Source organism: Lagopus leucura, unplaced genomic scaffold, assembly GCF_019238085.1.
Source record: "Lagopus leucura isolate 7727_CA_CO unplaced genomic scaffold, USGS_WTPT01 Super-Scaffold_100024, whole genome shotgun sequence".
In the NCBI taxonomy this organism is placed as follows: Eukaryota; Metazoa; Chordata; class Aves; order Galliformes; family Phasianidae; genus Lagopus; species Lagopus leucura.
The window spans coordinates 6,777,492-6,797,171 of NW_024962276.1; the positions used below are offsets into that span (position 1 = coordinate 6,777,492).

Sequence of the window (19,680 nt, forward strand, 5' to 3'; positions counted from 1 at the left end):
CCTACAAGCAGTGATGTGTTTGTTCATCCGTGGTATAAATGACATCTCTGGCAGTGTCAGTAGCTGAGCAGCCTTTCTTCAAGGGGTGGTTTGGGCCCCAGCTGCTGCTGCTGCACCCTCAGAAACCCCATATGGTTGCTTGGTAAGAGCTGCCAGGTCAGCTGGAGACCAGGGACCAACAGCCAGGTGTGTGTGCTCTGTCCATCTGTCCATCCCAGCCAGAGTGGGTTTGGTTTGCTTTTACCCCGTGCTCTGGCTGCCCCTGCCCCCTTCCTTGGAGGCAGCGAGCTGATTCCGCCTGCTGGGCTCCTTCAGCCAAGCCAAACTGCTACAACACACTGCACTGCCCTAAGGGAGCTGCTTTCCATATACAAAAGGCTTGGCGAAATGAAGTGAAATGTAAGCAACTCTTTGAGGAGAACTATCCAATTGCTAGTTGTAATTTCCTCGTTGTTTGCAGCACCCTATTATGTGCTTGTGATCCTTATAAAGAGCTCTCCCCCACCCTTTAAACTTCACAGAGTTGGATTTTACCTTCTGTGGTTTGACCACACTCACTGCAGGGGGCTGGTTTGCATTTAGTATCTTTTTTTTTTTTTTCCCCTTCTATGTGCCCAAAGCTATTTGGTTTGTGAATGAGCGTTATGAATGAGTTGGCTTATCCCAGGAAATGTGTCTATTCGAAATTCAGGGCTGGTGGGCCAAGCACAGTACCATATATTTCTCTAGATCCTGGTAAATGGAAATCAGTAGCGTCTTCTTTGATTGTGTTAACACTTTCCTTCAGAGCCAAGAGGATTTTGAATACACTGAAAGCGTGTTAGTTCTTGTAACTCTCTCAGATAGCTTTTATGTTGGAAAAACCATTAAGTATAGTGACAGTGAAACCTAAATGTGCTGCATAGACCCAAATGCTGTGGGAAGCAGCTGCAAAGCAAACTGGCCAGAAGACAGCAAAATCTACATTGGGACATGCAGTGTGCAGCCGTTCCAGCCTGCAGGGCTTTTGTTTGGGGTGGGCAGAGGACTGCAGCCAGGCTGGCAGCAGGCAGTGCAGCCCCCAGGCTGATGCCAAACCCATTCAGTGGGAACAAAACTGGGAAGCCCCAGTTAGAGCAGAATCGTGTTTCTGTGTGTTGGCCTTGTTTTCAGCATGGCTGTGTCTTGGCAGAGGTTATTAAATTTATTTAATGAACGTCGAAATTGGAGAAGAGGAAGCAGCCAGGAAAGCATTACAAATTGCTTTAGAGCAGTGGCATTAAAAGTATTTGTGCTTACCATATCTTCTAAGCAAAGCCCTCAAAGCACAGTACAGGGCTGGTAAGTGTTATCCCCTTTGACTTGCAGAGAGGCAGATGTGTTTGAAGGAGAAGCCTGTACCTGCATCCCTGTTCAAGCCTGCAGCAGGAGGCAGGCAGCATGCAGTGGCTCCAGCATCGTCCTGCATCAACTCCATTTCTTTGCTTATCTCCGAGCCCTTGTCTAAAAGATGGTAGTGCCCCAAAGTCTTCCTGGTCACGCTGCCAAGCTTATCTCTCTTTTCTCTTCTTCTCCCCTCCCTCTGTGTTACAGCTGAAACTGTGGAACAAGTACAGAGTCTCCAACATTCCTTCCCTGATATTTATCGATGCCTCTACTGGGAAAGTGGTTTGCAGGAACGGCCTCCTGGTAATCCGTGATGACCCAGAAGGTAAGGCCTGTCGTCCTGTGCCCTAGATGCATGGCTATGCAATGCCTTGTTATTTTAGCACGCTCCAAATTGCCTTGGAGGTTTAAAAAGAACCCAACAAAACAACAAAAAGAGGAAACAAACAGCTATTGTCATACTTGACTAATCAAGGCACTGTATTATTTTCAGTATAACATTTTCTGCATCGTTCCTGCCAGATCTTGTGTTTTGGTTTTCTTGTTCAGAAGAACAAAGACTTCCCCTCCAGGATTTTTGTCTGAAGTGCTAATGAGGAAAAAGACTAAGTGAAACACAAAGTTTAGATTTTCTGTGATGGAGGCACACAGAGAGAACCTGACTTTCTGTACCTCGGGAGCAGAATCTTTCCTAAATAGCGAGTGGGTGCTTATCACTGGCATCACAGCCTGTTAGGATGAGTTCTCCATTATTTGTAAATGAGACAGAAAAATGCTATTGTTCTCGATTCCCAAAGTTGTGTTGGGAGTTAATTTTAAATCCTTCTTAATTATATTTGTAAAAACTTAAACGTGCAAAATGCACACCCTCACTCACGTTCTGCAGACCTGATGTTCGGCTGTTAAACTGCCCATGCAAACATTCCTCCACGCAGTAGATACTGAAAATGGTGGCTGCTGGCAGGAACTGTGCAGCAAATACAAGTTATGGCCTGGGCCATCTGTGTTGCTTCCTCATCTCTGGCTGAATATCTCAGATCAATTTCTGTAGGAGCTGGCAGCAGATGATTCTGAGCATGTGTTTGCATGTATGCAGACATGCTTTATTTGGGGTGCAGAGGATTAGTGCAAGTTCTAGAAGTTTGTGTGCGTTCAACATGAGGAAAAAAAAATCAGTCCAGTGATATGGTTAATTGCTATGGTTAAAGCTTTAAATTTAGAGGAATTAGAGCTGTGATGATGTGTCCTGCACCATCTGCTTCTCTGTTTGTGTAGAATGGCAGCTGGTTGGGAGGCAGGGTGGGTGCAAGGACTGCAATCAGCAAAGTGGCTTTAATCTGTAAGTGGCAAACAGTCTGCCTGTGTTCCTGAGCACGTACCACCTTGCCCCTGTTGTTTAAACAAACACTGTGGATAAGGAAAAGGTGCATTATCAGGCACAAAACCAGAGCAGAAGTTGCTCTGACTTGGGCAAGGATGCAGATACCTGTGGAGCTGAGGTCACTCTGGGTGCTCAAGGCAACACTGTGGTGGTGCCAGGGCAGTTGAGTAATTCTACATTCCCCTTTAATGGGATGAGCCTCAATAGGGTCCCTCAAATAGCACCCCCCCGTATCTTTTCAAATGGCAGGATGGCTTTTTAGTGGAGCTTTTGAAGCTGTAAATGCTCCATATGCTTCCTATTTTGTATTTTGTATTTTTTTTTTCTACTCCCATCCCATCCCTCTCTAGGACTGGAGTTCCCGTGGGGGCCAAAACCCTTCAGTGAAGTTGTTGCTGGACCTCTGCTGAGGAACAATGGCCAGACACTGGACAGCAGTGCTCTGGAGGGCTCTCATGTCGGGGTCTACTTCTCTGCACACTGGGTGAGTGGTGGGTGCTCCGCAGAGCAATTGCAGTGAGCTCTGGGCAGCCCTTGGGCGAGGTGAGGAATCACTGCCAACCTCTGCAGAACCTCTGCAAGAGGCTGAAGACCTCAGGACGGTTGGTGCATGAGCAGTTAAGATGCCCTGGTCCTTTTGGTAGAAGCCAGCAGCATTACAATTGCATGACATCCTCATCTGACTCTTTGGAAGGGGAAGAATTTTCAAAGTGGGAGAGATTTTGGCAGCAATTTCAGGAGTTGGTGACCTCCTGCCGTTAACACCAGCCACATCCAAAGCTGTTTCCTGGCTCTCCAGAAGAGAAGAGATCACGTTTGGCTTTTGGCAATGGCTCCATCATCTAGACAGTGTGCCCATGTGTGTGTTGTTTTGCAGTGCCCTCCCTGCCGAAGCCTCACACGGGTCCTGGTGGAGTCGTACCGGAAGATCAAGGAGGCTGGCCAGAAATTTGAGATCCTCTTCGTTAGTGCAGACAGGTAATGAAGCAGTACCTCTTGGTGCAGGCAGAGCTGATTGCCACACAGCAATCGGTCTTGGAGGTATTTTAATCACAAAAAGCGTGCTGCAGAACCTTTCTGGAGAAATTTGGGCTTGAAATTTAGTGCAGCTCGCCCCAGGTTTGTGTGTCCCAGAAGCAGTTGCTGGTGGGCTTAGTGCAACGGGGAAAGGTCTTTGTGGGCCAGGTTTTCTATGAGGATAAGGGGTGTGTCAGGTAGTGGGGCAGCACTGAGGATCCTGCACTGTTCTGTTGCACAGGTCAGAGGATTCCTTCAAGCAGTATTTCAGTGAGATGCCCTGGGTAGCTGTGCCGTATGCGGATGAAGCCAGACGATCACGCCTGAATCGACTCTATGGCATACAAGGTAGGAAAGGCCCTTCTGAGGTGCAACTCTCCTTTCTGCTGCTTTTGTTGAACGTTTGTGGTGTCTCCTCTTGTTTAACTAAAACAAGAAAATGGCAAAGCAAAGCGCAGTGCCCCCAGGCAGAGCTGCTTCATGTTTCTGCTCTCTGCAAACTCACATTCCTACCACCTGCCAGGCAGGCTGTTAATCGAAACAGGACTTCCATAAACAACCTAATTCTTCCTGGAAACTTGGAAGCTTTTTTTGGCTTGGATGTTTTTTACCTAATTACTGATTTATTTATTTTGTCTTTTCTTGAAGGTTTAAGTTTCATTTTCTTGCTGTTTTATGTAATGCAAAGGCAGGCGATCATTCTCTGCAGAGGCTGAGGAAGATGGCATCTGGTTTATGTTAGCAGCATGAATTACAGAAGAGTGCATGTTTGATGTAAACCATGGCTTTGCCTTTACTGTATGCGTCTGTGCCAGAATCCAGCAGCCTCAGCTGCTCAGAGGGCAGGGAGAGGCTCTCTCTGTCTGGGTGTTTTGAGAGTGTCCCAGAGATGATAAAAGTTCCCAGCAGCCCTCCTGGGAACTGGTATGTTGTTGGTGCAGGGGATGAGGTGCACTGCAGAGATGTGAAAGGTAAATAGCTTGCAAGGAAGCTTCCATGTATACATCAAATTTCTCCTTGTACATAAGGAATTAGGAGATAAAGAGCCACCAGTCTTGCTGCAAACTGCGTGTTTCTCATTGTTTCAGTGCAACATCAACCAGGTGGGTGCAGGCTGAGGCAGGCAGAGAAACAGGAATGTTGCCAAAGGTGCCTGGGGACGTCAGTGAGGGTCCCTGGACCATCCTGGTGATCGTGTTTTGCCCTCCTGTATTTGCCTGCATCGCTTTTGCAAAGCGTCAGCAGCAGCAGGGTCCCAGAGTGGCCAAACCTCTGAGTGCATTCATTTCAGCTTATTCATCCGTGTTGACTTTAGTGGGATAGTTTTGCTGATAAGAGCATTTGGCAGAAACCCAGCGAGCAGGAGAAACGATCCCTCTTCAGAATCCTCCCCGAACACCCCTTCGGGGGTGAGCTCAGGTGCCAACGCTGTGCTCTGTTCTCTGACCTCAAATCAAGAATAACTGTTAGCCTGCTTTAAATAGCCATCATTTTGCTTCTTAATTACCTTCCCACGAGGCAAAAGCTTTCCATGTTCATCTGTCTTTTCCCCAGCCTGCTCAAAACCTTCTCCAGCGCTGGTTTCGGTGGAGCCCTGCAGGACTGCTGCCAGTTTCGCTGGGACTTTCTGTAAATAAGGTGTCCAGACATGGATACTCAGCACTGAGCATGCTGTAGCCAGGGAAACAGTAACAACAGCCTTCCCTTTAACTTCAGCCGCTGTCTCCTTAAATGTCTCTCTTGGTTGTGTGCTGACCTGAAAATGTAAACATTTGCTGTTCCCATGTGCCCTGACCCTTTCCTCACTGACATAGCTCCCATTTTACCCCTCGTATTCCCACATGACAGGGATGCTTTACTGGGGATGCTGACGCTGGGATTTGGGCACGTTTGACTGCAAACCCTACTTGTTCACAGTTTTTTCATAAAGTAGGAACCTCCCTGCAAGGATGAAGTGTGATGGGCAGTCACATTGAAGTGTAGAGGAGGACTGGTTTATATGTTTTGGGGGGAACCTCCTCTGCTCCCAGCAGTTGCTGGGTTGTCACTTATTCCTGCACAGGCAATGACTCCTCATCCTCACAGAGCATTCGAGCAGTTTTGCTCTGTGAGCGCCTGCTTGGCTTCCCACATTTCCTGCCAAACTTGGACAACGCTGTGCTGCTCCAGCAGCTGCCTTTGTTCTCAGTCCTCACAGCACTGTGCAGGGAGCAGCATCCATGCAGCCCTGTGCAGCCCTGCTGGCCTCTGACACCACGCATCCCTTGTGTAGGAGCACGTGCCTCGGGTTGTGTCTGCAGGGTGGCTTTTCCTCTGATTTTTCTCAGGCCAGCAGAGCCCTTCCTGGAGCTGGAACAACAAAAGAACTTGTCTTCCTGAACAGCTCTGGGCTGCTGGAAAGCAGCAAGACAGTCAGACCTCATGTTGTTTTAGTCCTGTGTTGGCCCCTACAGCATTCAAATAAGTCAGTGTAAAATGTAAGTTGAGTTATTGGCCTTTATTTGGGTTGACCTGAATGCTTCTATTCATAACCCACGTGCAGTCAGTGGGCTGTACCATACCCACCTATATTAAATTGCTTCTGGGTGCAGCACTGTCTTGAGAGAGAGTTGTTTCTCGTGTCACAGCTTCTTATAAGGAATTCTCCATTGTGTGCTTCTGTGTGGCTGTCACAGATGAAGTCTCCTAACTCTCCTTTTTGGGCAGGGACTGGTAGTGAATGCTGTACTTAGATGGGAATTGTCCTTTATTGCCATGTCCTAGGAGAGATTTTGTGATCCTGGAAGTTTCCTGCGGGATGTATTGCAGCACTGTGGGATTTGCAGTTACCTGGGGGAGCTTCAGAGACCTGTTGTTTCAGCCCTGGGCTCTGTTCCAGACACCCTCTGGTCACTCCACAGCCCAGCTGGGAAGTCATGGCCAGGAGAGGTTTCCCATGCTGGGTTTCTGAAGCTTTCTTCTAAAGAGGTCAAAAAAAAAAAACAACCCAGCAATAAAACCCCAGTGTTGTGTTCTCCGAGCGTTTTATTCACGGTGATTTTGATTGCTCAGCCAGCAGACTTAACGCAGATGAGATTTCCATGTCGGATATGGGTTTTAGTATATAAATAAATGCATTGCCAGGTTCAGTAACAAATCATTTGGCCCCCATGTTTTCGCAAAATGCTCGCCTCGTGGGAACTGAATCCATTTTCTAATGCGTAGAGTCAAACTGAGCCCGTCTATGCTAATTCTCATCTAAAGCTTATACAATATTCATTGCAGAACGTCTGATCTATGATTCTTCTTGATAACTAAATTCTGGTGTTATGACTCACGGCAATTACCAGAGCCCCCAAAAGGCTCTAAAATAACACGTAGTGGCTGTAGGTGAGTAGGGAGGGGGCGGGTGGAAGCACCCAGGTTAGCAGGTGTGGGTTTGGTTTGAGGCTTGGTGGTTAAGGATGCCCAGCCAGAGATGCAGGGGAAGAAGCTTAGGAGACCAAGAGAGTGCTCAGTATGCTCTGGGGTGGCTGTGGCAACAGGGACAGATGCACTGCAGCAACCTCAGCCTTCACCGTATGGATCCAGAAAGGAAAGCAGAGCTTTGTGGTTGATGAGGAGCTTCTGATGCCAAATGAAAGGTGAAATTTATGGATCCTGCGTGTCACGTGGCTCTCAACAGGCTGCAAATCGTGAAATCAGCCTCAAGATTTCAGATGTGTTATTGGCATTCCCAAAAACATTAAAACACAGGGTGGTTTATCTTAGAGTCTTATTTTTTGAGTCTTGGAAGTTTTAGCAGCTGGGTGCTTTGGTGCGTGTCTGCATATGCAGATCTAACTGTTCTGAATAGCAGATGAAATCACTGGTGTCTGTGGGGTAGCACTAACAGAATGACCTGTGTCTAAAGCAGGCCCTGATTATTCCCAGGTCAGACGGCCTCCTTTGCAGCCTGCTTCAGTCTGCTGGACTTCAGGGCTTGCTGGCGAAAGGAGGTGCAGGAAGGGCTGTGGCCTTGCTGAGAGCTGATCCCACAGACCCAGTGCTGTGGGCTGGCTGGCTGCATCTCTCAGATAATGCAGGTCTGGAGGGGACCAAATAGCAGGCATCCAGGGTGAGGATGTGAATCGTAAATGGATGGAGACCTGAATTATGTGGGGTGCTGATCATCATGTGCTTCTCTTGGCTTCAGTAGTATTTCTGATGCTTTGTGCCTTGCAGGGTAGGGACAGAGAGAGTTTTCCCAATTTCTTCCACTCTGTTTAACCTCTCCCTGCCCTGGAGCTATTTTGAATACCAGAAGGTAATGAATAAGATTTTCTGTGATAGAAAATCTGTTTCTTGGCATTCCCTTAGGATTTGCAAGCCCAGCCATCACGCTGTGTTACTGTGCAGCTCCTGCAGCTGACCCAGCGAGTGCAGCCCCGTGCATGGGAGGAATGTGAGCAGCCCTGTCTGGGCTGGAATGAGGGGAATGCAGCCGCTCGCCCGGACCTGCAGGCAGGCTGGGACAGACAGTCAGCCATGTATTTCCTAGAGAAATGCCTAGAATTCAGAGGGCTCGTGAGTAACCCACTGTTGTATAGGACGACAGTGCCAGGAGACAGCAGTAGCACGCTGGTTTCTCCTGCACGGAAAATGATTTGATCGAGTATTTCTAATAAATGTGGCTTGAAATGAACCTTTGGGCTTAGAGGCGAGGGTAGGAAGATTTGTTGTCTCAGTTTGCTGCTGTGATTTGGAGGCTGTTGCTGGGTGGATGAGGAAATGCCTGATAGCAGTTGGGTTGAGCACTGAGTGATGAGTATCTGACAGCAGAGCCTGCTGCTGACACTGGCTGCCTGGCCCCTGTCTCTTGGGGCCCGGTATCAAATTGTCTCCCTTTTCCTTCCTTTCGGGATGTTTTTTTACGTCCTTTATGACAGAAAACAGTGTTTTTCCCAGATGAAATCACCAGCATGGGCCATTCCTGTTGGCTTTGACCACCAGCTCCTGCAGCTCCATCCTCCTGCAGGTCAGGGGCAGCCATCAGCAGTCAGTGCAGAACGAGCCTTGCCTGCAGGCGTGTCCCAAAAGCATCTCACTGACATTCAGCACCATTCACCCCCAGGGCCACACTGCAGGGGCTTGCCACAACTGTCAGTTCTGGGGCCTGGAAGCCTCCTCTGTGTGCTACTGGCTGGGACAGTCACCAGCTGGTGTCCCCTGCACAGTACCTGGTCAGATGTTGGGAATTGACTTGTGCTAAATCTCAGCTGCATGCAGCCACTCCTTGCTTTGTCCCAGCCAGCAAATCCCAGGGCCAAGGCCCCACAGCCTGCAGAGCCAGCAGCCCACTGCCTTCTGGTGAAACCTTGCCTTTATTCCCAACAGTTTGACTTGTGTGTCGTTAGAGCAGAGCTGCAGCTGGTCCTGATGTGAAAAGCTGCAGTTCTTCTGAGCCTGTGTCACATCTGCTGTGTTTTTCTAGCTTGTGCTTAAGGCTTCCTGGGAGAGCTGTCTTAAGACGTTGCTGCAGCCAGGTGGGATGAATGAAAGCATCATTAAAGCCGCGCTCTCTGCAACCAAGAAGAAAAATCCCTTAGCTATTGCTGGGATCCCTTTCTCTTCTCTTACCTATCCTGGCTGTGTTTTCAGGTTCTCATTTTAGTGCACTCCTCATAAGGCTTTTGTTTTATCCTTGGGCTTTCCAGCCCTATAGGTCTGGGCAGAATGGTGCTCTGGCCTAAATTGACACTCTCTGCCACATAGCCACACATTATTCTCAGGAGAGAGGGTCTGTGCCACATCTACCCTTATCCGTCTTTGTATAGAGGGACATATTTAACTGATTATTTCTCTGGTTTTGGTTTGTTTCTTTGTTTGTATTCCATGGATGAAGCAGAACATGCGTTCCTCCCTCTCCCAAGGGCTGCTGCAGAAATAAACAACTCAGGACCCCCATCCTGCAGGCAGGAGAGCACTCAGCCTGGCTGTACTGGGGCTGGAGGAGCTGCATTGTGCTCAGCAATGAGCAGCTCTGGGCCCCAGCTGGGGAAATCAGCTTGGATGAGTGCCAGTGATCTGCAGGCCGGCACTGGTGTGAGGGATTCTCAGTTTCCCCATCTGCTCCCACGCTGTCCCCTGGCAAGGACGTGGCCCTGCCCAGAGGTGCTGGCAACATCCTATGGGCTGGCAGCACAGCCAGGGAAGGCTCAGCGCATCCATGTGCATGCACTCATCCTGAATCTTGCAGTTTTGGTGTGCACCTACATCCGTTTGTTGGATGCCAGCTTTCTGCCCTAGACAGAAGGCCCTTTTTTGGGTTAAGGGCACAGCTCTGCATGGTCCCTGTGCCATCTGGTGTTGCTCAGCTCCAGGGGACGGTAAATAATGGTGCGTTCTGCAGTCTGAGCAGCTGCTGGTGCACACGCAGCTAGAAGTGCGATGTGCAAACCCAGCAGGACAGCATTTTTAATAACTTAGGAGCCGGCTCCAAAGTAATAAAAGGTGAAATAATTACTTGCAAAATTGATTTGAAGTGCAGGAAGTATCCAGTAGCTCTGCAGCCCTGTGCCTGCAGAGCTTTCCCCACAGCCGCAGTGCTGTGCTGGGGCAGGAGCTGCACAATCATTGGAGCAGGGTCCCAGCATCACATCCCCTTGGTCCCCTGGGGGCTTGGGGAGGGAAGGAGCAGCACAAATGAATTAGCACTGAGCTTAACTTCCCCTTCTCTTAACCTCTGGGCTGGTGGTGCCAGCAGAGCTCCCAGCTCTGTTCCTGCTCAGTGCACCAGTTCCTTGGAGCATTCCCAGCAAGGACCAGTAGTCCTGTTTGGCCATTTCATTCAGTGAAGGCTGTGCTTGCTGTGCAGCTGCCTTCTGCTCCTCAGCCTTTCATCAGCTGGGGACCTCAGGTGTCTGCCTCTCCATACACAGAATGGTGTCCCAGCCATGTAACATTCGTGACCTGCTGGACCCAGATGTGTGCTGTGAAAATGATGGGATGATTACTTCTGTGTCGGAAGGGGTGTGGGGGGTTCATGAAGGAGTTCATGGCTGCTGAAATGTGGGCTTCTGCTGGGAACAAACACACCCTGCTTCCTGGCTGCTGCTGCTTGCAGCCTGCCTTGCCACGAGGTTTGCTTGTGATGCTTTGAACCACGAGTCTCCAGGCTGGGGTGGTGATGTGTGTGCTGAGCTCTGCTGTGCACACGGGAGAGAATTCTGTCCATGCTTTGTGAGATGCAGTGAGCTCCTGAGCAGGGTCCTGTCTGCTGTGCCACAGGTTGTGTGCAGGAACATCAGCGTCAGGCAGCAGTGTGTGAGCTCTCCCTGTAGTCAGACAGGAAAGGAAGGCGATGCCGGAGCCTGTCTCCCAGCTTCCTGCTCTGGCTCCTCAATTACTGCTCTCCCAGAGCAGAAACAGGATCCAGGGATCCCGCTTCCCATCACATAAGCTGCAGCGGCTGCACTGACGCTGGGCTCCTGCCAGATCAGAGGCAATAGGACGGATCCTTTTCCCCACACCCTTTTACTCCCATATTAGCACTTTGGCACTAATCCCTGTTTTTCTCCTATCACAGGCATCCCAACACTCATTGTGCTGGACTCCCAGGGAGAGGTGATCACACGGCAGGGGCGGGTGGAGGTGCTGAATGACATCGAATGCCGAGAGTTCCCCTGGCACCCCAAACCTGTGCTGGAGCTGACGGACTCCAACGCTGTGCAACTGAACGAGGGCCCCTGCCTTGTTCTCTTTGTAGGTATGGAGCCAAATGCTGGCAGGGAGGGGTCTGTGTGCTGCGAGGGCTCTGCAGCTTGCTGCTTCCCCTTTGGGGATTCAAGAGGGTGACAGTCCTTGAACTTGCTTCCTAATGGAGTGTAGGCTGCTTGCCGCTCACAGGGGTTTGCCAGAGCCATGCCCATGGCACAGCTGCCCATGTCTGCACCTCCAACTCTGCAACTCCAGCCCTGCAGCGAGACATGCTGAGGAGCAGCCATTTGCAGCAGAGAGGAGCTGTCATAAAAGACACTTTAGTGGTGGCTGTGGTGAGGCATGCTAATTAACATTGAAGAGTGCTGGAAATGCACTGGTGGTGGCTGAGAGGAGGAAGGCCTTTTCTGGAGCTGATACCTGAAGCTTGGGAGGCAGAAGAGTTACAGCTGTATGCTGGCAACTGCAGCTCAGGGCTTGAATTCCATGGCTGAGCAAGGTTTGTTGGTTCTTGAGTGTCCCCCCTACATGGGGATCTGGCTGCAGGACAAAACAGACTTCCCCTCCCAAGCTGGGGTTCCTCTGCTGCTGCTTACCCACTCATGAAGCTCAGCTGTGGCTGGAGATGGGCCTGGAGCACAGCTGGGTTGTCCTAGTCCTTCCTCTCCAGCAGGAAATGGTGAAATCTCACCAGTGATCCCAATGAGCCAAAGAGCCCAGTGGGGAAGCTGCACTTGCCCTGATCAGAGTGCAATGGGTTTGCTGAAGAGCCTGTGTCACCCCGAGCCTGCTTGCCAGGCACTGGAGCGTGCTGGGGGCTGCTGGGACGCAGTCAGGGCTTGTGTCCTGCTTCCTCATGCCCCCTTTGTTAGCAAAAACCCTTTTCTGCAGCATTTATGATGTGTCTCTTGCTCTTTCCCTTCCTCCCTTTCAGATTTCCTTTTGACCCTGATTATTTATTCAGTAGAACCCAGCAGGGGATGTGAGCACTGAGCCAAAAATACTCTCCTCAAGCTGGGAGGACTCGCTCTCCACGCTGAGTGTGATTGATGGGGGCTGTCGCTGCAGGCCTCGAGAAAGAGTTATTTTTGTATTGCTCTGAGCAAAGTTTTTCTATCACCTTTCTGCAAACAGCGGCCAGGGCTCTCGCCTGGGTCCAAGGGGATGCTCAGCCTTGGTGAAAGCTGCTGGTGCTGCACTAAGTTGTGTGCTGGGAATGTGGGGATGGAGGCTTCTGGCCAACCTGTGTCCAGCTGAGAGACCCCCAGCAGCAGTGTCCTTGCTTTTTGGGGCAGTGCAGAGCTCAGTTGTGCTTTCCGTGTTGAGCTGATGTTGGGGTCACCTGGAGACAGCAGCACCCCCAGGAAGAAGCAGCCTGAGGCACTGGGAGGGACGTGGGATTTGCTGAGTGCAGTGTGTGAGGTCGGGGCTGTGTCAGTGGGCTTAGCAAGAATTGGGGGTGAATAAATGCTGAGCGATGTACATCTGCCGCTGGAGAGTTTAGGGCTGGGTTAGCCAGAATGTTGAGGGCTGGCCTGGAGTGCAGCCAGCAGCGTTTGTTAGCAGAAAAATCAATCACTGCATAAGCCCCACAGCTCTAAGTATTTATCTCTGTCGTCCACACAGGACACATCCAGCAATGCAGCATGCAGTGTCCTCAGCGTTCTTGTCTTTGCTTGAAGAAGCCAGGGAGGAGGTGGGGAAGCACTGTGCAAAAGCTCTGGTACTGGGAAGTGCCCACCAGGTGGTTCCAGGGGTTCACATGAGCTGCACACTGCCAGGCAACAAGGAGCCTGTTTTCTTGGCTTTTTTTTTTTTGGTTTTTGTTTTAATGATTTATTATTATTTTTCTCGCTGAAAGTTGTCCCCAAATTGAAATCGTTTCATCTAGGTGCTGCTCAAGGACGCTGTCTCTCTTCTCCCCAATTCAGTATTTGAACTTCAGCGGTGGCTGGCATTTGATTGATGTTTCCATCTCTTTCTACTCTACCTCTGGCAAATCAAAGCTGCCTTTACAGAGCCGCCGCCGCGGAGACTCGAGCAGAAAAGCTGCTGAGCTGCCGTCCCAAGGCGGAGGGATGGTGGGTGGCGGGCAGGGTGGCAGGCAGCTCATTCGTTTGGTCTTCAAAACAGCCCGACCTTTTCAAGCTGCACACCAGCTTTGTTGCTTCTGTTTGTCCCTGTGCTGCAGCAGCAGCAGCACCAAGGGAGCAAGCGGTGAAGTATTTTGGGAGAGGGCGCTGCTCTTCTGTTACATGTTTCCCTGTCTCACATGAAAAGTGCAATTCAGCTGCTCCCTAATTGCTACACAGCCGCATGGCTTTGAAGTTGCTGCTGTGTGTTCAGACTCCTATTTCCTCCTTGTTGCTGCTGTGGGGTAAAGCTGCCCGTGCCCTGGGCTGTTTGCATCTGTTTGATCCTAACCTCCTTTTTGTATCGTCTCCCCACGTCTGTGCCCTGCAGATTCAGAGGATGACGGAGAGTCGGAGGCAGCGAAACAACTGATTCAGCCCATAGCTGAAAAAATCATTGCCAAGTACAAAGCCAAAGAGGAGGAGGCACCGTTGCTCTTCTTTGTGGCAGGCGAGGTAAGCAGGAGGGGAACGTGAGGGCTCCCTGCAAGCACAGGGCTGCATCCTGCGCTGCTGGGGCTGGTGGAAACAGAGCAGTTTCCATCCTGTGTGCTGCTGAGCCACGGGCCTCAGGATGTGAGCTGGGTTGGGTAGTGCTGTCTGCTCTCCAGGTGGGTAAACTGAGACACGGAGCTGCAGCAACTCGTCATGGAACTCAGCTGAGCTGAGTGCAGCCACGCAGCCTGGGTTGGATTCTAGTAGCTGAGGGATTCTTTCCCAAGTTTTGCTGTAGGTTGCCCTCAGTACTTTGAGTCTTGGGCTTGTACAAAGGTGGGAAAGCCTCAAGGCCAGGAAGGGAACTGGTGGGGACAGGCAGAGATGGGCGCTGGGAGACAGGAGTGGGTGGCAAGCTCCCACGCTGGGGCTCCCAGCTCCATGCGGCCACTTCAAACACTGGGGCTGTGTGTGCTGGCTGCACGGGCAGCACTCCCAGTCAGTCTCTGCTTTCAGTCTGTTGGCAGCCAGGTCAACCTGGCTGTGCTTCCCACCTCACTGCAGTGCTGCTGCTTTTCTTGCCACCCTGAGTGAAGGGAAGGGACTAGCACTCCAGCCTCTTCCCTAATGGGCTGGCAGCTGCCCAAAGTCATCGCGGTGGTGCCAGCGCGAGCTGGCAGCATGGGCTCTGCTGGGAGCTGGGCCAGGCCAGCCCAGGCTGCCTGGAAGGGGAGAGGCTAGCAGAACAGAGCCCTCCCACGTCGCTGGAGAGGGTTTTCCTCATCCCAGCTTTGAAGTGAGGGACCCCAGGGTGCATTCGCCCAGTTGATGGGGCAGCCCCTGGCTGTGGTGTAGGATGAGCCTGGCCTGCAGCTGGTTTGCATGCTACTGCCTGCCCAGTTCCTGTGGAGGCAGCCGCGATCCCATGGGGAGGGATGATTTCTGTGCCGTGCAGATAATGCTGGACAAAACTGCCTTTGGGAATAGGCAGGGGCTGCCTGAGGAGCAGATCTGCAAGGCCTGAGGTTTGGCTGCTGTGCTGTAAGGTGCTTTGTCACAGCACTCCCTCCTCTTGGGCTTCACCCACCCTGTGGGAAATGAGTGTTTCCCAAGCTGCCACGCTACTGGTGGCTGGACTGGTGCTGGGAATGTGGTGCAGAGTGCCCAGAGCCAGGGTTCTGCTCTTGGCCTTCAGGGAAGCGGGACACTCTTGTCCTGTGTGTAGCATTTCACCCTTCTATAGGCTTGCAAACCGGAAAGGTTTTGCGTCAGGCTCTAAAAAAGCTCCTGGCTCCCCTCCTGTGGGACCCAGGAAGGTGGGAACTGCCAAGCTGCTGTGCGCTTGCTCGCCCGCCCGGCCTCCATGCTCACGTCACAGCCGCAGTGCGCACCAGCGGGTCCCCCGGAGCCGCCCAGCACACAAAGAGGCCTGCGATGCCGCACCGGGCTCCCCCCACACTGAGCCCCCACCACCACCACCCACAGCCCCTTGGGCCCCCGCCACCCAGGCACTTGTGCTCCCATGGCCGTGACGGGTCTCTGAAAGTCCCAACTCGGCCCCACGCCCTTGAATGAGTCTCTTGTTGGAAGGGTTCTATGGTGAGGGTCTGGGAGCTGCCCCCCTCCCCCAGAGCCTGCGAAGCGTTTTCCTCCTGCTTGCTGGCTGCAGCTGAAACATTGCTGCTATTCATGCGGCTCCCGACATCCCTGTGGCAGCAGGGCCGAAGAATGGGGAGCATCCGGCACGTCCCATTCATCCGTCACCTCAATAGCCCTGGCTGCTGGCCTCGGGTCTCCGTTGGCCCCAGTGCACAATGCAACCAGGCCGCGGCCGGAGCAGGCGCCTCCCATTCCTCTGCCAGCGCCTTTGGGCCGGTTTTGCATTGATTAAAAGGTTTCAGTTGCTTTGCAGCGATCACATAAAGGACGAGGCATCCCAACACCTCTGCTCTTGGCCAGTCCCAGAGGTGGGAAGCGCTGGGGGCCGAGGTCACGGGCCCAGCCCTGCTCTCCCTTCCCTGCCACGTGGTCCTGCGCCAGAAAACCCTGCAGTGGAAGGGGAGGCGCGATAGGAACCACCCTGCCGGCCACCGCCCCGTGCTGCATCGCTCCCAGCCGCCTCTGGATTCCTTTATTTCCATCGCTGCTGTTGGAAAACTGCTCAGAGAAATGCCCGGTTTCAATGACCAGGCAATCTGGACACGGCTCCTGTGTGTCCCCACATTTCCCTGCCATGCTCAGGAAATGAATTGCCCCAGCACCGACGTTTGAATTCCACAGCCCCAGCAGTGATAAATGAGTTTTTCGCTTTCGTGATTTGTCTGGCTGCGGAGCGCGTTGCTTGAGTGTGCTGTGGGTTCTGGGCCTGCACTCACACACACTGTGGGTCTGCCTGTGGGGTGAGAGGTTCTGGGGGGTGTGAAACAGAGGAAGGAAGGGGCTGGAGAGGGGTAAGAAGAAGCAGGGTGAGAGTGAAGCCTGGGTTTGCTCAGTGGGTAGGTGGTAGGGCTCAGCACGGCGCAGCGCAGCGCTCTGTGGGATGTGATGTGTCATGGCAGCAGCGCTGCTCCTGGATGTGTAGCTCTGCTGATGCTCCTCTCTCCCTCTCGTTTTGGCCTCCAGGATGACATGACTGACTCTCTCCGGGATTACACCAACCTGCCTGAGGCTGCACCCCTGCTCACCATCCTGGACATGTCGGCCAGAGCCAAGTATGTGATGGATGTGGAGGAGATTACGCCGGAGATCGTGGAAGCCTTCGTCAGCGACTTTCTAGCAGACAAGCTAAAACCCGAGCCCATCTAAGGGAGCTTCTGCACCCACGGACATTATTTAAAACTAGGTCTCTCTTCCGCCGCTCATGGATTCTCCAGCGTGTTCTCACGCCCGACCCAGTATCCAACCTTCTTGTGGTGCCTTGTTCTACGCAGTGAATCCTTCTCCTAAGCAAACTCCTTGAGATGCACTTTCAGCAGGGAGTCGTTGGCGTTCGGAGACTTCGCTTGTGCTTCGTGGTGATATATTCTCTAATAACCAGGCCAGAACTGTTACCGTACTTACTTTATACATGGCACTAGCTAGCAGGCAAATCTTTTTGCATGGTGTTCTTCCCAACGTATGCATCAGGCGGTGGATGGGGTTCTCGGGGCTCTTTTTTTTTCTCCTTCTCCCTTTTCTTTCCTTTCCTACAACCTCTGCTGACTAAATTACTTTAAGGAAGCAATAAGGAAATTGTCCCCTTTGCCCCTGCCCCACCTTCCTTCCCCACTTGAGTAACAGTGCCCTGATGAGGCCAAACAAAGTCTTAACTGCTGACAACCTCTGAAAGACCACAGCGCAGCCGGGCTTTTCCTCCTCGGGGTGAGAACTTCCTGGGTAGTTTTCCCACCCCACACACCGACAGCCTTATGCAGCATTGGCTGCACACATTGGGGCAGTCCAACCCCCCCGTGGCACACAGATATCCCTCCTGCACTGAGCCAGGAGCAGAACACCACCAGGCTGCCCTCGTCTCCCCGTGGTCTCTCCCTTGTGCTCTCCCTATCCCCTCTCCCTTTCCTGTTCCTTCTTTCTGGTATGAATTGTCGACCCTTCTATGTTAGTCGTTTTTTGTAGTTGTGTCCCAAACCTGACAGTAATGGTGCTGTTCTTTAAAAAAAGAAAAAAGAAAAAAGAAAAAAGAAAAAGAAAAAAAAGATTCCAGTCCTTAGCAGCACAGCCAAGCCCTCCCGAAAGTGACATTGTAAAAACTGTACATGGTGATTGGAACTTTGTAATAAAACTGATGGAATAACCGAGCTGGGAGGTGCCGGTTGCCGCGTCCCGCAGCCCAGCACAGACCCCGGTGCTGTTTCCATCAGGGCGGTGTCCTGGAGCTCAATAGTGGGCGTTGTGTGAGCCACCACGTTTCCTTTCAGCTCGTTTGTCAGCAATGGCAGGATTACAGCCTCTCCCTTTATCACTGTTACAGCAACCCACCCTGGCAGGAGCTGGGAAAAGCAGCCAAGTGCGGGAAAGGCAGAAATGGTGTAAATCTCTCTTGTTGTTTTGCACGTTTCAGATTCTCGTGTTCGGTGCTGGTTAGCTGAGCTGTGAGGCGGTCAGGAAGCAGCAGCACGGTGGAGCTGCCAGCCACAGCTCACTGCCCTCCCCAGCACTAGGCTGGAAGGTGGGCTCAGCCCTGCTTCCGTAGTGCCCCCGATGAGCTGAATCAACTCAGATCCCCTCTTTTCTGGGGATTTTTTGAGGGAATAATGCTTTGGTGAGTTACCATCCACCTCAGGGTTAAGGGAGCGCGCAGTGCGATTGCAGTCCCAATTCTTGCTGCGTGTGGAGCAGCTAGGCAATAGAATCACTTCCAGACCCCACTGCCACCTAGCGCACGTTGTCTGTGTACTGCAGGTCCTGCTGGTTTGGGGGCAATCCCGATGTGTTTGTGGTTTGAAAAACGGTTACAGTGAGGTTGGAACTGGAACCGCAGTGTCTGTAGTGTTTGGTCATGCAGCAGTGGCTGATGTTTGTAGGCAGGGAGAGCCCGTATTTGTTTCCCTCTGGACACTGCGGTTGGGGCTCCCAGAGAGGCAGCAATGCCTGCCACAGTCACGCTGGTCACTGCTTGGTAGGAACTGGAGCAAAGCAGCAATTTTCTGCCCTAGAATTGGGTTGTATGGGGTTGATTTGATGGGAACCAGCACAAGAACCAGTCTGTGGGGATAGAACTGGTTGGCTGGAGCACTTTCAGCTGTGAGCTAACACCAGCTTAGTCCTCAGCTATCAGGGCTTAGATGTGGAGGAGGCTGGCAGTCTGGGTGTCTCACAATCAGACCTATCGATGACCTTTCGGTGGTAACAGGAAACAGGAGCCGGCAGTGGCTGTGTGAGCAGCTCATGCAACTCACAGCCAGTGAAGGCAGGTGGCAGCCAGCGCTGTCACAGGAGCTGTCAGTCAACACACAGCTGTCAGGGAAGCTGAGAGCATTGTGCAACATGGGCAGGAGCCCCCAGTCCTGCAGCGGAGGAGGATGTTAGTGCAAGCTAATACTGTCCTCAAGGAGACATGGACAGGGCCCCCGGTCTTACTCTCACTGTGAACATCCATCTGAGGAGCAGCAGTGCCTGCAGCTCCCTCTTCCAGTCCCTCATTCATAATTTATCAGTGCTGAGGCCCAGCTGCCAGAGCTGAGCTGCATGGGACAGGCACTGCCACCTCCTGGCAGTAGCACAGTTCTTGGTGCTCTGCTGCCCTGCACCACGGTGGGGTGCCTGATGAGGTACAGGGTTTGTGTAAGCATGGACAGGAGCTGCTCAGGTGGCAGCTGTCAGGCATTCCTAACCCAGAGCCACAAGTACAGTGGCTCCTTTGTCCCCAGGCAAGCAGTCCAGCAGTACTGGTGGTTGCACAGCCTAAGGGCTGCAAGAGGAATGACATGCTTTGCCAGCAGCATCCTGGCCAGGCTGGCACTGATGCTACTGCAGCTGCTACGTGGGGTTTGGTGTGAATGGAGCTCTGCTCACCTCTCTGCAGCATTCCTGACGAGGCACAGGGCAAGCTGTGTCCCTCCTCCCACCCCCAGCGTGCACACACACACACAGGTAAGCTGGGGAGCTCATGCTCCACTTGCACTAGCATGGAGCAAGAGAGGCTAGCTCCAGGCACAGCTATTTAACAATCTC

At 52.1% G+C, this 19,680-nt stretch overlaps 1 protein-coding gene across 1 annotated transcript in view; it reads left to right on the forward strand.

Moving 5' to 3' along the window:
• NXN (nucleoredoxin) overlaps positions 1–17,693 on the forward strand; it is a 47,835-nt gene extending 30,142 nt beyond the window's left edge. The window contains exons 2-8 of the mRNA XM_042879831.1: positions 1,573–1,690; positions 3,097–3,230; positions 3,624–3,724; positions 4,005–4,111; positions 11,310–11,489; positions 13,904–14,028; positions 16,630–17,693. Coding sequence (XP_042735765.1) covers positions 1,573–1,690; positions 3,097–3,230; positions 3,624–3,724; positions 4,005–4,111; positions 11,310–11,489; positions 13,904–14,028; positions 16,630–16,812 — 948 coding nt within the window. The 3' untranslated portion in view covers positions 16,813–17,693. The remainder of the gene's footprint in view (positions 1–1,572; positions 1,691–3,096; positions 3,231–3,623; positions 3,725–4,004; positions 4,112–11,309; positions 11,490–13,903; positions 14,029–16,629) is intronic.
• Positions 17,694–19,680: the final 1,987 nt, after the last annotated feature.